Source organism: Balaenoptera borealis (assembly GCF_965194805.1).
Source record: "Balaenoptera borealis genome assembly, chromosome: 16".
Lineage (NCBI taxonomy): Eukaryota > Metazoa > Chordata > Mammalia > Artiodactyla > Balaenopteridae > Balaenoptera > Balaenoptera borealis.
Window position 1 is genome coordinate 38,090,642 of NC_138872.1, and position 18,332 is coordinate 38,108,973.

Below are 18,332 nucleotides of genomic sequence, written 5' to 3' on the forward strand. Positions count from 1 at the left end.
GAGCAGACAGGACCACCCTCCCTGAGGATCCAGCAACAGTCTGGAGGGGCGGAAACCAGGTCCCGGGAAACAGGCATAGGCTCACAGGCCCACGGCCCCTGCGAAGCCCAGGGAGGGCAGAAAGGTACCTATGTTACAGGTCGTTCCTTCCCAGCCTCCGGGACACATGCACTTGAAAGCGTCCCCCTCGTCATAGCAGGTGCCACCATTGTTGCACGTAGCCTCGTCACACTGGCTGTCACCTGGAGGAGAAGATCCCGGCGTGAGCCCCTGGCCGGCCCTGCTCACGGAAGACAGGGCAGGATCCCGGCCGGCCACCACTTACGTGAGTGGCAGGTCTTGCCTTTCCACCCGTTTTTACAGTCGCAGTAAAAGTCGTTGACCAGGTCACGACACGAGCCCCCGTTGTGGCAGGGGTTCTGGCTGCAGTCGTTAATATCTGCAATCAGAGGAGACGCCCGGCTGAAGACGCTCCCAGGCCCATCCACGCCCCACGACGCCTGAGAACTGCATCTCTCCACCCTTATCCCCTGCTTTCCACGCCCAGTTCAAAACCAGCAGAGCCACCTGGGGACTTAAACACGGTCACCCTTTCCCAGGAATAAAGGAGCCCCCGACAGGCCACGGAAGTTAAAGTCAAGATGGGCAGAAACGACAACCCAAACAGAAAGATGATCGCTTTTCCTGCAAGCGGGGATATCTATCATCCTAATTACAGGGTCTAATTCTATAAGCTCCTCCGCAGAAGTTCCTTCCTGCTGGCTGGCATCAGCATCAACACATGCAAATAGGCCCCCCCCAAAAAAAAACAGGCCATGCCGTCCCAGGACAGGAATTGTCGGGGTCTTACTCCCAGATATTTCCACGAAGAAGAATGGCTTCCCATGTGGATTCTGTCCTGCCCACACCCCCCAGAGCTGTCTGTCCCCAAAGGACCCCTGACTCACTGGTCTCACAGTAGGCGCCCTCCCAGCCACCACTGCAGATACACTTGTAGGAGTTGACACCATCGATGCAAGTGCCACCATTTTTACAGGGGTTGCTCTCACAGTCGTTAATATCTGTGAAAGGAAAAACAAACAGAAACACAGGTAAGTGAAGGAAAAGTAATGCCACCGCCAAGCACTGTTCTATGGGTTTCCCTGCCCCTCCTGAGAAAATACACCGGGCACCTCAACATTTAACTCCGTCAGGACTGTTTCTGAATCCGGCAGGCAGTTTTATCAAGCAGGGGCCTCCAAGAGCACCCCGTCCCTTTTATTTAATGTCCTTGCACTAAGCTACTTGGTGAGAGTGGGGAGGAAACTCCTAGGGAAAGAGGACCACCCCATCTAGTAAGGTTCCAGAACATTCTAAAATAAACGTGCTGAAGACTTGAGAGGCGTCAGTGATCTCATAAGTTAAACATGACCTCAGTCTTAGATTGTAGATGGTAAACCTGAACTGGTCTCTCCTGAAATGATTCCAGATGCCCCCCCAGCTGGGCCGGGGCAGGGTTGGGGGGACCTCGGCCCATTCCCCGAGGATGCGGGGTCTTACTTTCATGGCAGTACGTTCCAGTGAAGCCTTTGTTACAGTCACAGGTGAATTTGCCTCCAGACTGACTCTTGCACTTCCCGTGGGGACCGCAGACATTGGAGGAAATATAGCGCACCCCTTCAGGCGTGTCATTGGAGGCCATGGCCACCGTGCAGCTGTCAATCACTGCGAGACAGACTTGGGGTCAGATCCCCGCCAGGGACCCGAAGACCCGGTGTTCCTGAGCCCAGGACCCGTGCCACGCCTGCTCTCCTGGAGCCAGGCACCCGTCGGCTAACGAGGGTAAGAAGCCAGCACCTCGGGGGCCAAGACTGGCAACGTGCCGTGTCACGCTGGGACAGGCAAAGCCGAGACCCCAGGCAGAGAGATTTTTTTTTTTTTAGGCGTTTTCTCCCCATGGAGCCAAGGAGCCCACGTGTCTGCGGGCCCTGTTCATCCTCCGTCTACTGATACGTCTACCGAATTTGCTGGAAGCTGGCTAAGGAGGAGGAACAGCCTTTCCCTCGACGTAAGGGCACTTACGGCCGCAGGACAGACTTTCAGAACCTGGAAGCCTGAGCCACCTCACACAGCAGCCACAGGCGGCCGTTTAAATTTAAGTGAATGAAAAGTAAGTAAATCAGGGCTTCTAGTTGCCCTGGTCACACACTAAACGCTCCGGGCCACACGTGTCCCGAGGCTACTGTACCTGACGGTGCAGATATCACCGTGCAGATATCACCGAGGCAGAAAGTTGTACTGGCAGAGGTGCCCTGAGGAATCTATCTCGGCCTTGCACATGAGCGTCCCCCAGAACGGGGATGCTAAATGAATTCCCTTCTCTGCCCCGGGCTACTTGCAGGTATGGTCCCCCCGACTGGTGGGCCTGAATAGGTTGTTTCCACGTGTTCTGGCTTCCCTCCGAGTGTCACGGGGCAGTGACGAACGGGCAGAGGAGAGCAGCCTTGAAGACAAGCCAGAACCCTGGCGGGGAGGGAGGTACCTTCACAGGGGGTGGTGCGGCAGTGGTCTTTAAGGTGGGAGCAGTTCTTGCCTTCATAGTCCTCGGGACACTTGCAGAAATAGTCGCTGGCACGGTTGTAGCACTGGGCACCGTTCTGGCAGGGGTTGGGCTCGCAATAATCGATGTCCAGCTGCGAGGACCAGGGGCAGGGGAGGGGGGACACAAAGTGAAACAAAGGCGTGATTATGACTCCTCTGGGGCAGCGGCCACTGGAATTTGACCCTTCCGTCTGCTTCTGTTAGGAGAACACCCAGCATGATTTACAGTTGTGTCCTAGCGACTGTCCAGGTACGCATTTGAGACAACAGGGCAGAAGGAGAGAGAGTGCTGGGTCTGGGATGAAACGGACAAAGAGAAATCGACAGGCTACCGGACACCGGGAAGAAAATCACTCATCACCCTCCTTCCACGGCATGTGTCTAGCAGAGATCCCTAGTCAATAGGAGGGTCCAGACAGTGTCAGGGAATGGGAAGGGAGGGGGAGGAGACTGCTTGTGAAAACTTGGCCATCGGACGCTCTAGCCCGGCTCACCTGACAGAGGTTTCCAGAGAAACCAGTGGGACACAGACACTGGAATCTGTTGATTTCGTTCTGACAGTGACCCCCGTTGAGACAGGGGTTGCTGGCACACTCATCGATGTCTGTCTCACAGTGATCGCCTGCATAGCCAGGTGGACAGATACAGCGATAACCATTAACCAAATCCTGGAGGGAGGAGAAGGGGGGGAGAAACACATGCTTTTTTTCTAGGTGCTCCACAAACACAGGGCTTCAGTGGTTCAGCGTGACTGCTGCGGTTCAGCTGATTCACTGCAAGAGATGCCAAACCTCTCCAAATGTGAGAGAGGAATTTCTATGTGCATGCCTTCAAGATGACTCCCGGGAGGCTGGGGTAACAAGAGCCTGAGTGAAACTTCCAGAGACGCACTTTTCACCTGCATTTTTAAATCTCCCAGGGACAGAGTTTTCCCAGGGTCACATAAATCTTAAGGCTTGTTGTCTATCTCTAAGGTTTTGATATAAGCGAAGATTTACATACCCGACAGGAGGCGTCATTCTGACATTGGCCGAGGCAGTCATTAATATCTAAAAAATAAACAAGTCACTGTATTGGAGGGGCAATTTACATTGAAATTGGGCTTAACTGAAAAGCCTTCTCTGCTCAGGACAGATAAAAACCTCCAATCAGATTTCTTGTGTGCTTCCCGTGAAATAAGGTTATTGGTGGGAACACTCCCTAGTTCTTCCAGACTGAGGTACTGAAACTTCACATCATTGTTTTAGCCACCCTTATCAGAGTACGGCCGTTTTACCAGCTAATGAACCTGATAACGTGTATGTTTTCATTTCTGTGCCCATCACTCCCTCTCCAAAAACATTCCCTCTATAAGGATTTCCTTCCACTACTCAAGTCTTAGACCTGGAGCCTGAGTATGGCTGGCAAACGCCTTCAACACCCCAGTTTCATGAAAATCAAAATTGAAACAGTCTCACTCACTTATGTCACAATTCTGACCCATCCAGCCCGGGAGGCAATCACAGTAGTAGCTGGCAATCAGATTCTTACAGGATTTGGCATTTACACAAGGTTTGGCCTCGCATTCATTTGCATCTGAAAAACAGAGAGGATGAACAGTGAGAAATGGGGTCCTACCCCACCTCCCCCCTCAAAAAAAACACCATACCAATAGTTTGTCTGAAACGAGACATTTTAATAAGCTAGCTAAATAAGAGATACTACTTTGAACATCTGAACCCTTTCCCCTAGCCATGCTCCAATAAGGAATGCTGATTGATAACGTTCCAGCTGCTGTTAACAACTAGCCCCCGACAGGACAGCAGAAAGCCACTAGGCACTTCTGTGCAAAACCCAGCGCAGCCTAGTTGCTGGGATTTAATAGCGGCAAAAAAGAATGCAGACAGCTCATTCCTCATGAGATCATCCCCGTTTGGAACCCAGCTGAACACTACTCGGACAGACGATTGACATGGTTCAAGGAATCCCACGACTTTCCCACAGGGCCTCAAAGAGCCAGGCCATTTGCATGCGAGTTATTTCTCCCAGGCCCGCTGGCTGGACCCTAGATAATAAATGACTTCTTGGTACGATGGCATGCAAACTCGCACCGCTGGCCACATGCACATCTCCCTTAATCGCTCAGATCAAGCCAGCCCCGGTGCAGGAATTCTCTTACCTAACTGGCACGTTTTGCCTGTCCACTGGGGCGGGCACACGCACTTAAATCCGTTAACCAAGTCCTGGCAGGTGCCCCCGTGGGAACAGTTATTTGGAGAACAGTCATCAATGTCTGTTCGACAAAAAGAGGAGAGGGTTGGCAATTTAATCTCAATCCATTTGACAATTAGATAATTTAATACCACCCCTCACATGAGGGGCCTTCACTTAAGAGCCAGACACCTGCTGCAAGTGACTGCTACGATGACGATAAGGCCTGATTTTAGCTTTAAATCCCCCACTGGCCCAGTTCATTTAATCCGCAACCTGAGCAGGCGGGAGAGCCAGCTGGATCCCCGGAGCATCAGCCCTCGGCAACTCAGGACATCTCTCTCTGCCTACCCTTTATTTTTAAAGAACAGTTTCATCACGGAGCAGAGGTAACTAAGGAGAGGTAAGGAAAAATAACTTCTTCGCTGGTGAAAAAAAAAAAATCATATTCTTATTTACTCACAGACTTTTCCCAAAATCACATGCCCGGGGTACCCAACCTCCCCCTTCTGCACTAGACTCCAGAGGTCTCTTAGCGATTCATCTCCTGCCCGTGTAGGAGGTGCCAGGCTCTCCTCCTGAACCTGCTCACCGAGCCTTCACACCTCTAGGAGATGGGAATTGCTACTCTCCCATTTAAACAGGGCACAGGTTGGCAGTGACCACAGTCCCACAAGTGGTGACGGGTGACGGGGCCATGGTGCCAGCCCAGGTGATCCAACCCCGGAACCCAGCTCCTTAACCGTGTCGCATGCTGTTCTCAGGGGGTTGATGACTGTGGACCTCGGGCCTGGCTGCACCTCTGAAATCCAGGAGCTTGTGTGTGTTTTGTTTTTTGTTTTTGCTGCACTGCATGGCACGTGGGATCCTAGTTCCCCGACCAGGGATCGAACCTGTGTCCCCTGCACTGGAAGCTCGGAGTCCTAACTGTTGCACCACCAGGGAAGTCCCCAGGAGCCTGTGGAAGGTACGAACTCCCCCATTCCAAAGGGAAACCATAGGACCCAGAGACCTGTACTGGGAAGCACTGGGGTAGTCCCGGTGTGCGGCCAAGTCCCGCAGCCACTGTCACTCTGTAGCCCTGGTCCCTCTTTCAAAATTTGTCCCCACCATGAAATTCAGTAGTGACGACCTCCCCCGCAGGCATCCTCTGTACAACTTCGAGGAGAATAACCATGATTCAGTTCAGAGGAGGCACAAGTCCAGGGAAAAGGACGCAGCTACCCCACGAGCGAGTTTCTTCCAGTCGGAGATGCATGTGCTTAGTGGGGTGCCTTAGGATGGGGGTGCCAGGAGACTTCCAAGGGCAGAGGCCGGAAGCTCAGGCCAGACTCCCCACCAGACCCCCTCCCACCGAAACAGACCCATCACTGAGACCGACGTGGGACCCACAACCCTGTATCTTGACACAATACCCCCCGCCCCCCGCCAAGAAAGGACACAGGCCAAAACGCAGACTTACTTGTGGAGCACGTGGGGCCGGTCCAGCCCGGAGAACACTCACACTCAAACCCCAGGGAGGTCTCCTTGCAGCTGCCTCTGTTGTGGCAGGGATCAGAGAGGCAGGCGTGTTCCGCTGCGGACACCAGCACGGCAGTCAGCAAGGGGTGCCCACCGAGAGGCTACCTAACACTCTCCTGGGCAACCAAATCCCACTCCTGGGCCACTAGCTCGAGCTCGTTTCAAGAAATCAAAACAGGTGTGGGACGTAACCCCGCTGTGCCTGGGGCGGAAAGGAAGTCATCTTTCTTGCTAAGCTCTCCCTCCCCATTTCTCGGAGCTTCTGACCTGGGAGCTGGGTCACTGCCCCGCACACGCCACCCCCGATGCAATCAGCAGCTCCCAAACCACCTGAGCAACTGGCCAGAGGTTTCAAAGACCCACGGAACTGCTGGGAGGACAGGTCTTAACGTTGGAGGATATTTTCACCTTTTTACGAGTCCCTAAGTGTATTTAAGCTGAGTATACAGAAAAATTAGACAACGGGATCTCACTGCGCCTGGACCACTTACCAATTTCACAGTTGGGTCCTGAATACCCCTCGGGGCATGAACACTGATATTTGTCAGGCCCCGTGTTGCTACAAGTTCCCCCATTGAGACACGGCTGGTGGGTCCCGCAGTAGTTGAGATCTGCAAAAAGACCCCAAAGAAGTCACTCAAAGACCAGAAAGACTGTGTTCCTAGACCCATTCCTCTTAAAAAACTAAAACTGAGGGAAACAGACCCAGATTCACAGGGTTAAAGGCAAATTCAAACAGATTTAGAATAAAAGCCCCTGCAAATAAAAATAAATGAAAGTACAAACCAAATCACCGACACCCCACCCCCGACCTCCAGGTCTGCCCAGGCTCTCCCCAGACATACCTTTGTCACAGAGCTGACCACCCCAGTTAGTCTCACAGAGGCACTGCCAGGGCTCGTTACAGGTGCCGTGGACGCACCCTGGGTGTGGGATGCACTTGTCACAGTACAGGCCCTGCCAGCCATACTGGCACCTGGGGACACACAGCAAACCCTGCTTTACCCTTTAGAACTTGCAGGAGATCGGAGCCAGAAAAACACAAGGATGCAAAGCCCAGGCTTGCTGTTTCTGGCGACAGGATGGTAGACTGTCAAGGTCTGTCCAGGGGTTCCCTCTAAGCAAACATTTTCCCAGTTGGACTGAGGTCCCCTCCCAGGCGACTCCCAACAAAAGGGGGGCTGTTTGGGGAGAGGCCAGCGCGGGGCTGCCCTCCACAAAGCCCCTCTCTCTTCTCAGGCTCCCCCATGAGCCCAGGGCGGGGGCTTGGAATAAATCAACCCCTGGGGGGAAGGAAAGGGCTCTCCCTGCAGTGACAACAATAGCCATGCGAAAGCATCTGCAGACGCAGCCCTTTGGGCAAGTTTTACACAGCAGCTTGGCTGGGCTGTGTCTCAGCAGCAAGTCACGACCCCAGCACACAAAAATGCACCAAGACACCAAGTGCGGCAGGAAACTGCCTCCCAAGGAGGCTCCCTGAAATCAGACAAGGAGGGAGAGGGGGCACCCTTCCTTGGAGAGATGGGGTAGGATCTCTGGACCCATTTCTGCAGGGAGGATGAGGAAAGCAACAGCACTTGGAACCATTTCCGTACATGATTTATGACCCCCCCCTCGTGGCTACTTAGGCTAATTTATTTTATAGTTATTTCTCACTTTGCACACACACACACACAAAGTCAACTTGGTTTATCTCCTATTGGGGAAGGGAGTCGAGTTTCCTTTATAAGCGCCTCATTAATCGGACTCTTTGGAGGCCAAATGGTGCCTTTGATCCCCAAACAAAAACACAAACATACACCTTCACCTGGGGCAGGGGCTCAGCTACTCTCCCCTCAAGTTTCAAGCCCTCTGAAACTCTAACTGCCTTCTCAGAAATCAAGCTCTAGCAAACAGGAGCTGGTCTCGGGGCTGGGGGGGACGGGCAGCCCACAGTGGAGTGAAGGTGGGGTGAGCCAGAAACAGCGACCAGCAAATATTTCCATGACGGGGACCCGGGAAAGCCATGGTCAGAATCGCCTCCCCCGCAAAGAAGGAAAGGCTTTCTGCGTCCAGAGAGCTGGAGGTGGGCTAAAAATCCTTGTCATGGGAAAATTACAGGGATCCAGCTAATCGCTAATCATCCACGGCCGAGAGTCAACTCAGCCCCTGAGAATTCTGACTCACCACTTCCTAACTTCTAAAAGCAAGCCATCCACGCCCCAATACAAAGAGCCACCAGGCTGTGTGGTTTAAAAATCAGACAGAGGATTCTGGTTTATCTGAAACGAAACTCAGGTCTAAATGACAAGGGACTATTAAAGGAGTAAAATAAGAACAAAGTAAATCCTCTGATAGAAATTTTTTAAAAAGTGGACACTCAAAAGTTAGTGGGAGGTCACGGAGATGCCTTTGGTAAAAGACTGATATTCTTAGTTTGAAAGGTAGATATTAAGAAGGAACTGATTGGGAAATAGCATTATTCTTACTCTTTCCCTCATTCCCTTCCAGATGAAGGATCACTACACCTCTTCAATTTGCTTAATAAAAGGAATAAGAGACAGCTGAGGACCCGCCTCAGCTCTTAATTAGTGAGAGCTGGATACCCAAGCACAAGAAAGGAACCACAAGAGGCCCTGGATGACTTCAAAAGAAAACAAATAAAAATACTGACCCTAAAAGAGGCAGCCAACAAGGTTATCCCAGTTTAATAATACATGATTAAGGTTCTCATGAGAAATTGAAGTGACTTTCCTCATAGGATGATTCATTATTGAGTCTGATATTATTGGCAGGCTCGCAATAAAGCAAGACTGTGAATCCAGAAAAAGGGATTCCAGGTCGACCTGGGAGCAAGAGAAGCAGTAAAGCTTTCTCATGTGGGGGAAAAAATGAGACAAAACACACCTCTGTAATACATGATCCAAAGGACAACTGACAGGTAACTTGCCATCAGCTGTTTCTGGAGCAGGACGCAACCAGAACTTCCTTGGCGCGAAGGTTCTGTTTTGATTTTTCTTTCAAGGGAAGGAGAAGGGGATGGCCTGGGAGACCATGCAAATGATGTGTGGGAAAGTCACACCTTAAGTAAATAAGGGCCTGCGAGTCCAGGCAGGGAGTGGGAGGGAGACTTCGAAAGAGAAAGGCCTAAATTCTGGAAACAAAGCCTGCTGTTCTGGCTGGGAGGGCCCTCCCCAGGCAGCAGTGTGTTTATTCTGATGACAGGAGCAGAAATCGCGGTCACCCTCGGCTGATATTCATCTGAGCTGAGCACGAAGCGGGCGCAGCAGAGTCCCTGAGAGCACGGCTGATCTGACTCTCCGGAACAACCTTCACAAAGAAGAGCCTGCCCCCAAGCTCGACAGTAACGCTGTTAAACACCACAGTCGGCTGCCACCAGCGATGGGGGTTCGCAGGCGAAGCCCTTCAGTCTTCCAGAAAGTAAACTTATCTTTCTGAAGTGCAGGAAGAGACAATTTCAGGCCAGCCTGGTTTTGTTTTACTTCCAGCTGCCCTGATTCCCACTTCAGCTTCAAGCCCCAGAGCTCAGAGCTCCCCGCTGCATGGAAGGGGAGCTGCGGCGGCGGGTGCACAAAGGTACAGAGGACCATGGCAGTCTTCAGGATTTTCGGAGCGGCAAAATCCTGTGGCTGTGCTCAGCCTGTCGAAATGCAGATTTCTGGGCCCAACCTAGGGACTGGGGTTCCGTGGGTGGGGGGCGGCACCCAGCAACCTGCATTTCCACACATCCCTGGTTAACTCGGGGAATGACACTCTGAGTACTGAGGTTTGGGGGCAGTGAATCCCAAAGTGCAGTCCCCCCAGCAACAGCAGCACCGCTGGGGGCCTGTTAGAAATGCAGAGACTTGAGCCCACCCCAAGCTATGGAATCAGGATCTGCGTCATCACAAGAGCCCCAGGTAACGTCAGTTTGAGATGCACTGGTTTAGGCTAAGGATTCGTAAGCTTCCCCGGGCTCAAACTGGGGTAGCTTTGGGGGAAAACATGACAGGCCCAAAGGAACCATTGAGTGTCACATTAAATCTGCTAATCCTTCAGATTTGGGAGGAGAGTAAAGTGGGCGATCATGTCAAAATGCCACAGACACCAAGAGTATTTCCTGAAACAAGCCTTTCCCAGATTGGCATGATGTACATTTCAAGAAGTTCCAAAAACTGTAATCGGGAAGCCGTGGGGGAGGTCTCCATTTGGCTTCTTGCATTGTCCGGGACCATAAAAGAACAGACTTCAAAGGCCAGCAGCAAAAGTCTACATTCATCAGGCTCAACTGACAAGATTCCAGCGCAGCCATTAACCTCTCAGCACCGGCCAGGCTCCCGCCTGCAAAGGGGCCAGGAGATTGTCCTAATCCCATTCTAAAGAATGCTCCACTTTCCCCTATTGATGGGAAAAGTGGGGGAGGGCTGGGAGACAGAAAACCAGGCGGGGGCTGGGGGGTGGAGGAGGAGAGAGACCGCAGCAAAAACCAAACCCACAGCCCTCCATCTAGTCCATTAGCACTTTAAGGGGAAGATTATAAAAACGAGTTATCAATTTACAGAACCGTTAATACATGAAGTCACTGACTGTGCCCAGAAGAGTTTTTTTTTTTTTTCCCCAAGAGAGAAGCGTGTGCATTTCACCGGACAGCTGGTATAATTTAATAAGCTTCGGATGTGCCTACTTGAAAAAAATTTTTTTTTTTTTTGGTAACGCTTTCTTGTCCTCCAAAGTAAAAGAGGCGTATTCACAATAAAGTCAGTCCTCCTCTTGTATTAAAGGGATCATTATTAGTAGGAAAAAAAAGAGTTTAGTTGTTTACCTGCAGTCACCTGGGAGTTTGCAAGACCCATGCTTGGGGCTGCAGCCCTGCCGGCAAATAGCTGTAAAAAAACAAAAAACACAGAAGGATGTGTCAGCACACTGCCAGTTTCTTGCACTGCCACCACCATGAGAATGGCCTCGTCCATTAAGCCAACAAAATCCACTATTTTAAGAGATCTCATATCAAGCCCACTGAGGTGCCCCAAGAACAAACCCAGCTTTAAACTTCAAGGCCATGCTAGCAGATCCTCAAACATGATAGCATGTGGGGACAAAATGCAGGCAAGCAGGTGGGGGAAGGGGAGCTTTACGGAGTCTCTGAACAATAGCTACGCTGCTCCCGGTCAATTCCCACCCTCGCCAAAAGCAAAAAGGAGGTCTAATCCTTCCTCAACTCTGTCATCTTCCCCACTCGGTACCCCAGCCTCCTCAGAACCCTCTGACCAAATGCCTGGTGTCTCAAAAATCCCATGGGACTCACAAAGCCAACCAGGCCAGCTTCACTTGGCAGGCTAATCCAGGGGCCAGATCTGGTGGTACTTTTTTTTTTTTTTTTTTGCAAAGTATCCACACAACACCATTCTGCTTCCTTTATTGAAAAAAGTTTTTCAACAGACATTAAAAAATAGTAGGCAGATACTTTTTAAGTAATTGTTACTGATTTTTAGGACACCAACTATTTAAAATATGTTTTCTCAATCCTTTCATTTGGATCCCAGAAAGGCCATCCTTTTCACTCTTGTCTCTAATTATTTAAGAAAGCAATATTGCCCAGGAGACCTGCAAATTCCTCTCTTTGCCCTACCCTTCAGTCACAGTTCAAAAATTCGTTTTTCAACTTGAGTTTATCTTAAAGGAATTTACCAAATTATGTGAACTAAGCAGAGTGCGTTAACGTTCGTGAGGGCCTCTTACATGGTTAACTAGAATTATCCACCAATTTGCTATGAATTAGAAGCTTTGTAAAGGTAAAGACCACAGATAATTCTGTGAACATCTGTGCATATGTGATAACTCCCTGTATTCTAATAGACGGGGCTGGGACAGTAGACAGGAGGTCTGGAAGTTTATTCCACTGTGGAGGCGTTCAGTTCACCACTCGCCCCCTCCCCTCAATACCACGGCCCCCAGAGATGCCCAGTGAAAGCTGCCGTAAGGCCACCCTGAGCCCAAGGGCTGTCATTTTTCACAAGCTGTTCAGACATTGGCTGGGCTAACCCAGTCCCACTTGGCATCTGTTTTGTGTCAGATGCCTTAAAAAGCAGAGCCTGAGAAGGGGGTTCGGGTACAGAGAAAGAGGTAGAGGGCAGCAGATGGGCAGGGGAAGAAGCTGAGCAAGAACGTGGTCTCAGCAGGAGCTTGGCCTCAGCCTGATTCCAGGGGAAACTCTGGAGTGTGAACTGTAGCCCAGAGTTAACACAAAGGGGGCTGTGGCCTTCTTACGCCCATGTCAGCCATTCACAGACTGTGAGCTGGAGGGACTGGGCGTGGAGTGGCACCTGTTTGACCAAGGACAACGCTCCAGAGAAGGAGATGTTAGCAGCCAATGCTCAGAGCGTCTGGGGGAGGGGGTACCAACAGCATCTTCGTGCTTCAGGCCTAGAAAACAGCCCAAATCTCACCATACCCAAGAAAGCCACCTGATGGCAGGGGGGTGAGAACACGACACCCAAAGTGACAGCCATCAGGAGCTGGTTAACCCACCAGGCACGCCCACACACACCTTTGTTACATTCAGGGCCCATCCAGCCTTCCATGCAAGTTTTGTTGCCATTCTGGTCGCAGGCATAGTGGCCAAAGAAGTCGTCTCTGGGTCGGCAGAACTTATTGCAGCCGAAGCCATAGTAATAGTCATCACAGGTCACGCGGATCTGATACTCAAAGTGGGCAACCCCCGTGTTCTGCTTCAGCGTCTGCCACTGCCGGCTGGGGTTGATCATGCCTGAGTGAGAAGCCTTTTCAATAATGCTGTCGGGTTCTAGAGGCAAAAAAAAAAAGGATTAATCACACCAACATTTACATCAGACGTCAGAGCTTTCTCCCCCAACCATTTTGACAACTTTTAATAACAACAAATGCACACGGCACAAATTCAAACAACACAAAAGGGCAAAAAATGAGCCATTCATCTCCCTCCCCATCATACATTTATCCTTTTTACTGGGCATGTAGTATTTCTTCGTCTGGAAATAAAGTGAAATAATTTACCTAGTTCCCAACATGTGCACTGAGGTTGTTTTGGCCTTTGGCTATTAAGCAAAGCCACAGGGAACATCCTTGAATATATTTGCCTGTATGTGGTTCTAGAAGAAAGAAATATCCCAGAAATGGAAGTGCTGGATCGAAGAAGACACACACGACCAACACGCTTCCACCCAGAAAACCCAAACCACCAGGAACAGAAGCCCCATCTGTCTGCCCTCCCACCAGCAAAGGAAACTGTTTCCCAACAGCAGTGCCAACACTGCGTTATCAGACTTTCTGATTTAATGGGTATTTAATTAAGTGATAGTGAGGCACCCTTTTGACAAAACCATGTGTATCGGCTCCTGTGAACTTCAATCTGTTTCTCTCCTTTGCCAACTTTTCTATTGCGCTGTTTGGTCATACTGGTTTGCAAAAGCTCTTTACATGTGATAGAAAGTGGCCCCTTATGGAAGGCTATTCTTGAAGAAATTTCATTATTCCAGGTAAAGGTTAGCAATCTTTCTTTTCTGGTTTTAGAGTTTTGTGTCTTGCTTTAGAAAGGTTGTGTCTATTTCTAAACTCTTCACTGGAAGCCAGAGAGTAATTTTTTTTTTTAATTATAAACTTTGCCACCTCTTAAGCTGGCATTTAAATAACAATACCACGAACTTGATGCATTTCACCTTTCACCTTCGCCCAGAAGGCAGATGGGAAAAGCATTCATCCCAGTTTACAGACAGGTAGACTGAGGGTTTTTTGGAGCCAAGTCAGGCTCCTTAAAGAGTGCCTACTGAGGAAAAGAGACACGCCTGGGGCCCAAACAGCTCCAGGAGGAAGAAGTGGTCCCTGCCCTGGGGTCACCTATCACTTAGTATGAGAAGAGACAGGTACAAAAATAGCTCCAAACTCCAGGTGCCAGGAGTTCAGGGGAGGGGCGTGAAAAGGAAATGAGGCCCCAAGTCAGCACCCACCCTGGTCCTGTGTTTGTTTTCTTAAACCTGCCAGCACCAACCCTTGACGCCTTGTCAAATTCAAGGCCACCTTGGAGAGACCGTTAGGACCTGCTTGCAGTGTCTTTGTGATACTTATCCACCCACACCCCTGTTTTTCTAGGCCTAGGGCCTGTGCTCATCTGCAAGGCTAGGCAAACCCCACAGGTGACCAGGAGACGGGCACTCCTGGGCAGATTCAGCCACACTCCACTTCCAACAGCGCCCCAGCCCTCACCCTCTGGGCTTTTTACCTGTGGGCAAGACGGGCCTTGAACAAACCCGCATACCTGCAGACCTACACTCCCAGTACGCAGGAAGCACTTGCAGAGGACGCTTTCCTAACCTGAGTTTTGCAAATAAACACAGGCCAAAGAATGACAAAAATGTCCCTGCATTAACTGTGTGCTTGCTCTGCTGGTTCAATGAAAAAGTGTAGTGAGCTATTACCGTGTGATGATGAGATCTTAATAAAGGGATTACTTAAACACACTAGCCATGGCTCCTTCTCAGGCAGGCTGCAACAACAAACAATTCAGACAAGAGTCCGGGGTAATCCTAAAGGCACAGGCTGACATGTCAGTCAGTAGTTTGGTATGCTTTCTATTTCCGGGAAATGTTGTGAAGACATCATTTCAGAATCCTCAATGGGGCTAACAGGTCTGTATAACTAACTTCACACCTGCATGACAGATTTTTCCTAAGGGCCCAGAGGGAGTTGAGCGTGTCTGTGACACGCTTTCTGGCATCTGGGTTACAGAGATGCTTCTTCTAAGCTGCTGTCACCTGAATCACACTTCCTATCAGCTCAGGGCATTACCAGTGTTTCTGGGGTAGTTCAGTTGAAAGCCCAGCTTTAAGACTGGAAGGGGATATTACCAGGCCTTCCTACAACCTCGAACTGCATGAAGATGGAGCACGAAGAACCCACAACAGCCTTGCAGGCCAAGGAGGAGGGGATGAGAGGCGAGTCTGAGCAGAATCCTGGAACCACGCCAACCACAAACCTTAACCAAGAAGGCTTAACCAAGAAGGCTACAGTACAAGGAAAACCTGGTCCTAAGTATGCCAACCTGTGTTTACATATCTATTGATCAGAATGAGAAACTGAAATCATTTGCTCTGGGGGAGAGAGTAAAATCTGCACCCTTATATAGTGCAGTCCTGAAATGCAATAGCAATGACCTTGGAGGGCTGGCCTCAGAAAATACTTTCTAACACATGTACATCACCTCGGTTTCACTTGGGCCAGGCTCTGCTCCCGAGGGTTCATTGCAGAGCTGACGTGAGAAGGAATTCTCTGTTCCCAAGCTCAGGGCTCTGCCTCTAATCTGAAGCCTTGTTTGGTCCCCAAAGAGCAGCCAACCCCAGTTGGGTTGCTACACATCCTCAGCGTCTGCCCTCATGGAGGACAGTGCCTTGGGAGGGACAGAGGGTGAAGGGAGTAAAAGCAAAACATTCCAGGCAGCGCGAACAGCACATGCAAAGGCCCTGAGGCAGGAGAGAATGTGATGCATTTGAGGACAGAAAGTTGACTGGTGGGGTTTGAGAGAATATAGATATGACAGATGACAATGTGGCATGTGAGATGGAGCCGGCAGGGAGACAAGACTGGGCCATGCAAGGGGCTTTGGGGCCACACAAAGATCTGTCCCAAGGGCAACAGGAAGTTACCAAGTGGCTCTCAGTAAAGGTGACACTCAAACTTTATGCTCTGAAAAGATCAAGATGGCAGGAGAATGGAGAAAGCGCTGGAGGTGGACCAGAGTAGATAGGGGTGCATTAATTCAGCCTCTACTGTAAGAATTCAGGCGTAAGCAGATGGTGACATGGACCAGGGTAACAGCAGGGGAGGTGGAGGGAGGCATCAGGATTGGGTGTGGAGCACTGGACATAAGATTTTCAGAACTTGGAGGTGGATTAGATACGGATGCTAAGAGAGGGTGGTACACAGGGGGTGCTGTCCAGATTTCTGGCTTACGGTACTGGGTGGTCAAATGCTGGTGCCAGTCATCCATAAAGGGCCCTAGGCAGGCTCTGCTTTTGGGGAGGGAAGATGACACATTTGGTTCTGAATACGCTGGAATCCAAGATACCTTGGAAGCATCGCAAAAGGGAGGCTGGACAAGCACGTGGATAAGCCACTCCCAACAAACCCCCATTCCTCCTCACCAGGGTCACAGAAGTGAGGTTCAGTGCCCTGCAGTGGGCATTCCGTGACTTTGAGGTAACCCCTCTCTTCAAGAGTAGAGGTCTGAAAGCCCTTTATTATCTCTACCCCAACTCTTCCTGTGTCCTTCCAGTGATTTTACCTCCCAGCAAGAGAGGAGAGGCTCCAGAACCCCAAAATGGGGCAGACAACCGTGGGCAGCTCTGGAGGGGCACCAGCTTCCGGAGGAACAGCTACCTGACCCGTGGGCTGGTGGAAGGCCCAGGAAGGGCCCTGCAAACACTAGGGACCCCTTACACACCTGCCCCTAACAGGACACCTGTTAGGACAGGTGTCCTAACCCAGCTCTTACCAGGAGCCAGGGTCAACCTCAAGGATGCTCACGCCACCAGCCAGACTGTGTTAACATCTGCACCAGGACATCTGAAGAGCCTGTCTCCCCCGCCCCATCCCCCATCTTCCCAATGTACAGTTACCACTGTAAGCAGGTCAGTGACATAACGCTCACCCAGCCCCCAACGCGTGTGGCAGGGGAGGGAACAGAGAACAAACAGGTGCCCATGACCCTGACTGGCATCAGCCACAGCCCAGGCCGGTCACTGCCTCCCCTCCCTCCACCAACAGCAGGACGGGGGTATCACTCGGGGAGGAAGGTCCACGGATCTGGGCTTCAGATGCCAAAGCACAAGGAGTGACCCAAACGGCCTGGAGCTTCTGGCAACAGGGGCTCAGCAGTGATCGTGTGGCTCAAGGTGGGCCAGCGAGACAGTTGGGCAGCGGCTGCCTCTTGGATTCCAGGCCCTCGCTGTGCCCCCTCTGGTTATTCACCAGTCCCAGAGTCAGGAAGAAAAAAGCAAGGCGAGAAGAGGGGGAAATGTTCTTAGCAGCAAACACACCAAGGGTCAGAGAGGATGAGACACGCAGAGGGATGGGATCGGGGGGGGGGGGGGGGCGCACAGAGACACCAGGCCGGTCAACCCCTCCTCTTGCGCAGACTCGGATTTCAGCGTGAATCAAGTTTTCCCATGACAACCACCCAGATCCTGCTGGCAAAAAGGGAACTGGCTGGCAGTCTCAGCGAGGGAGGGGAAACGTATCTTGAAGTTACAATCCAAGAGCAAAGACTCCGTTCTAAGCCAGACAGATGCTGCCGTTTCTACCGGCATCCTCCAGGGCTTCCCCCCGACCCCAGCACCCGCCCACCCCCAGCGGCCCTGAAAAGCAGCCTGCGCTGAGAACAGAGCCACCTTTCAGAAGGGGACAAGGCCAGTGTGATGGCCGTGAGGCACTGGAACGCCAGTCACGCACAGTGTGGGAAACCCTGACCAGCTGGGGGCTCACCTGCCCAACGAGTGAAATTCAAGGTCGGTCTTTAGAGCCCAAAGCCACCTCTTCGGGCTTTATCTTTCCGATGAGAGATTAAATGCTCACTTAAAGTTTAAATGGACTTTTAAAAAGTCACTACTTTGATCCTTTCGTGAGTCTACAAGGTTTTAGAGTTGTAAAACCATTAAGATCTCTATCCCAAAGATAATCTAGGGGCTGTATTCAGGGACTGAGTTAACTGGAGATCTGTCCTGGCCACTTAATATTCCAAGCGAAAATTCTAGGGGAAGTGATGGAAAAAGACTCCACGTTGAGGTCTGGGTAGCGGGGTGGGGGGGTGGGGGCAGTGGCAGAAGAGCTCTGAAGCAGCCTGGGGACAGCTCTATCCAGCTCTGACAAGCACCGGGTGCCAAGCTCTGTGCTTCCAGACTCACTCGCTCAGCCCATGGCTGTGATACTTACGGACAGTGTCATTGCTGGAATCCCACGCCTCCACAAGCAAAGTGTAGGACCTCTGTAACACAGATAAACAACAGCTCAGTATTCAGAAATGGGGGTCAGCTCGC

General features: G+C 51.0%; 1 protein-coding gene across 4 annotated transcripts in view; it reads right to left on the reverse strand.

Moving 5' to 3' along the window:
• The window catches only part of JAG1 (jagged canonical Notch ligand 1), a 35,420-nt gene that overhangs the window by 7,193 nt on the left and 9,895 nt on the right, over positions 1-18,332 (reverse strand). For 2 of the 4 annotated variants that reach the window (XM_082358991.1, XM_082358989.1), the window contains exons 3-17: positions 18,229-18,280; positions 12,818-13,072; positions 11,093-11,153; positions 7,137-7,267; positions 6,783-6,902; positions 6,233-6,346; positions 4,739-4,852; positions 4,042-4,155; positions 3,583-3,629; positions 3,075-3,248; positions 2,522-2,672; positions 1,540-1,704; positions 948-1,061; positions 326-439; positions 129-242 (exon numbers count right to left, since the gene is read on the reverse strand). In XM_082358991.1, the coding sequence (XP_082215117.1) occupies positions 129-242; positions 326-439; positions 948-1,061; positions 1,540-1,704; positions 2,522-2,672; positions 3,075-3,248; positions 3,583-3,629; positions 4,042-4,155; positions 4,739-4,852; positions 6,233-6,346; positions 6,783-6,902; positions 7,137-7,267; positions 11,093-11,153; positions 12,818-13,072; positions 18,229-18,280 (1,840 nt within the window). The remainder of the gene's footprint in view (positions 1-128; positions 243-325; positions 440-947; positions 1,062-1,539; positions 1,705-2,521; positions 2,673-3,074; positions 3,249-3,582; positions 3,630-4,041; positions 4,156-4,738; positions 4,853-6,232; positions 6,347-6,782; positions 6,903-7,136; positions 7,268-11,092; positions 11,154-12,817; positions 13,073-18,228; positions 18,281-18,332) is intronic. The other 2 variants (XM_082358990.1, XM_082358992.1) reach the window with 2 other exon arrangements.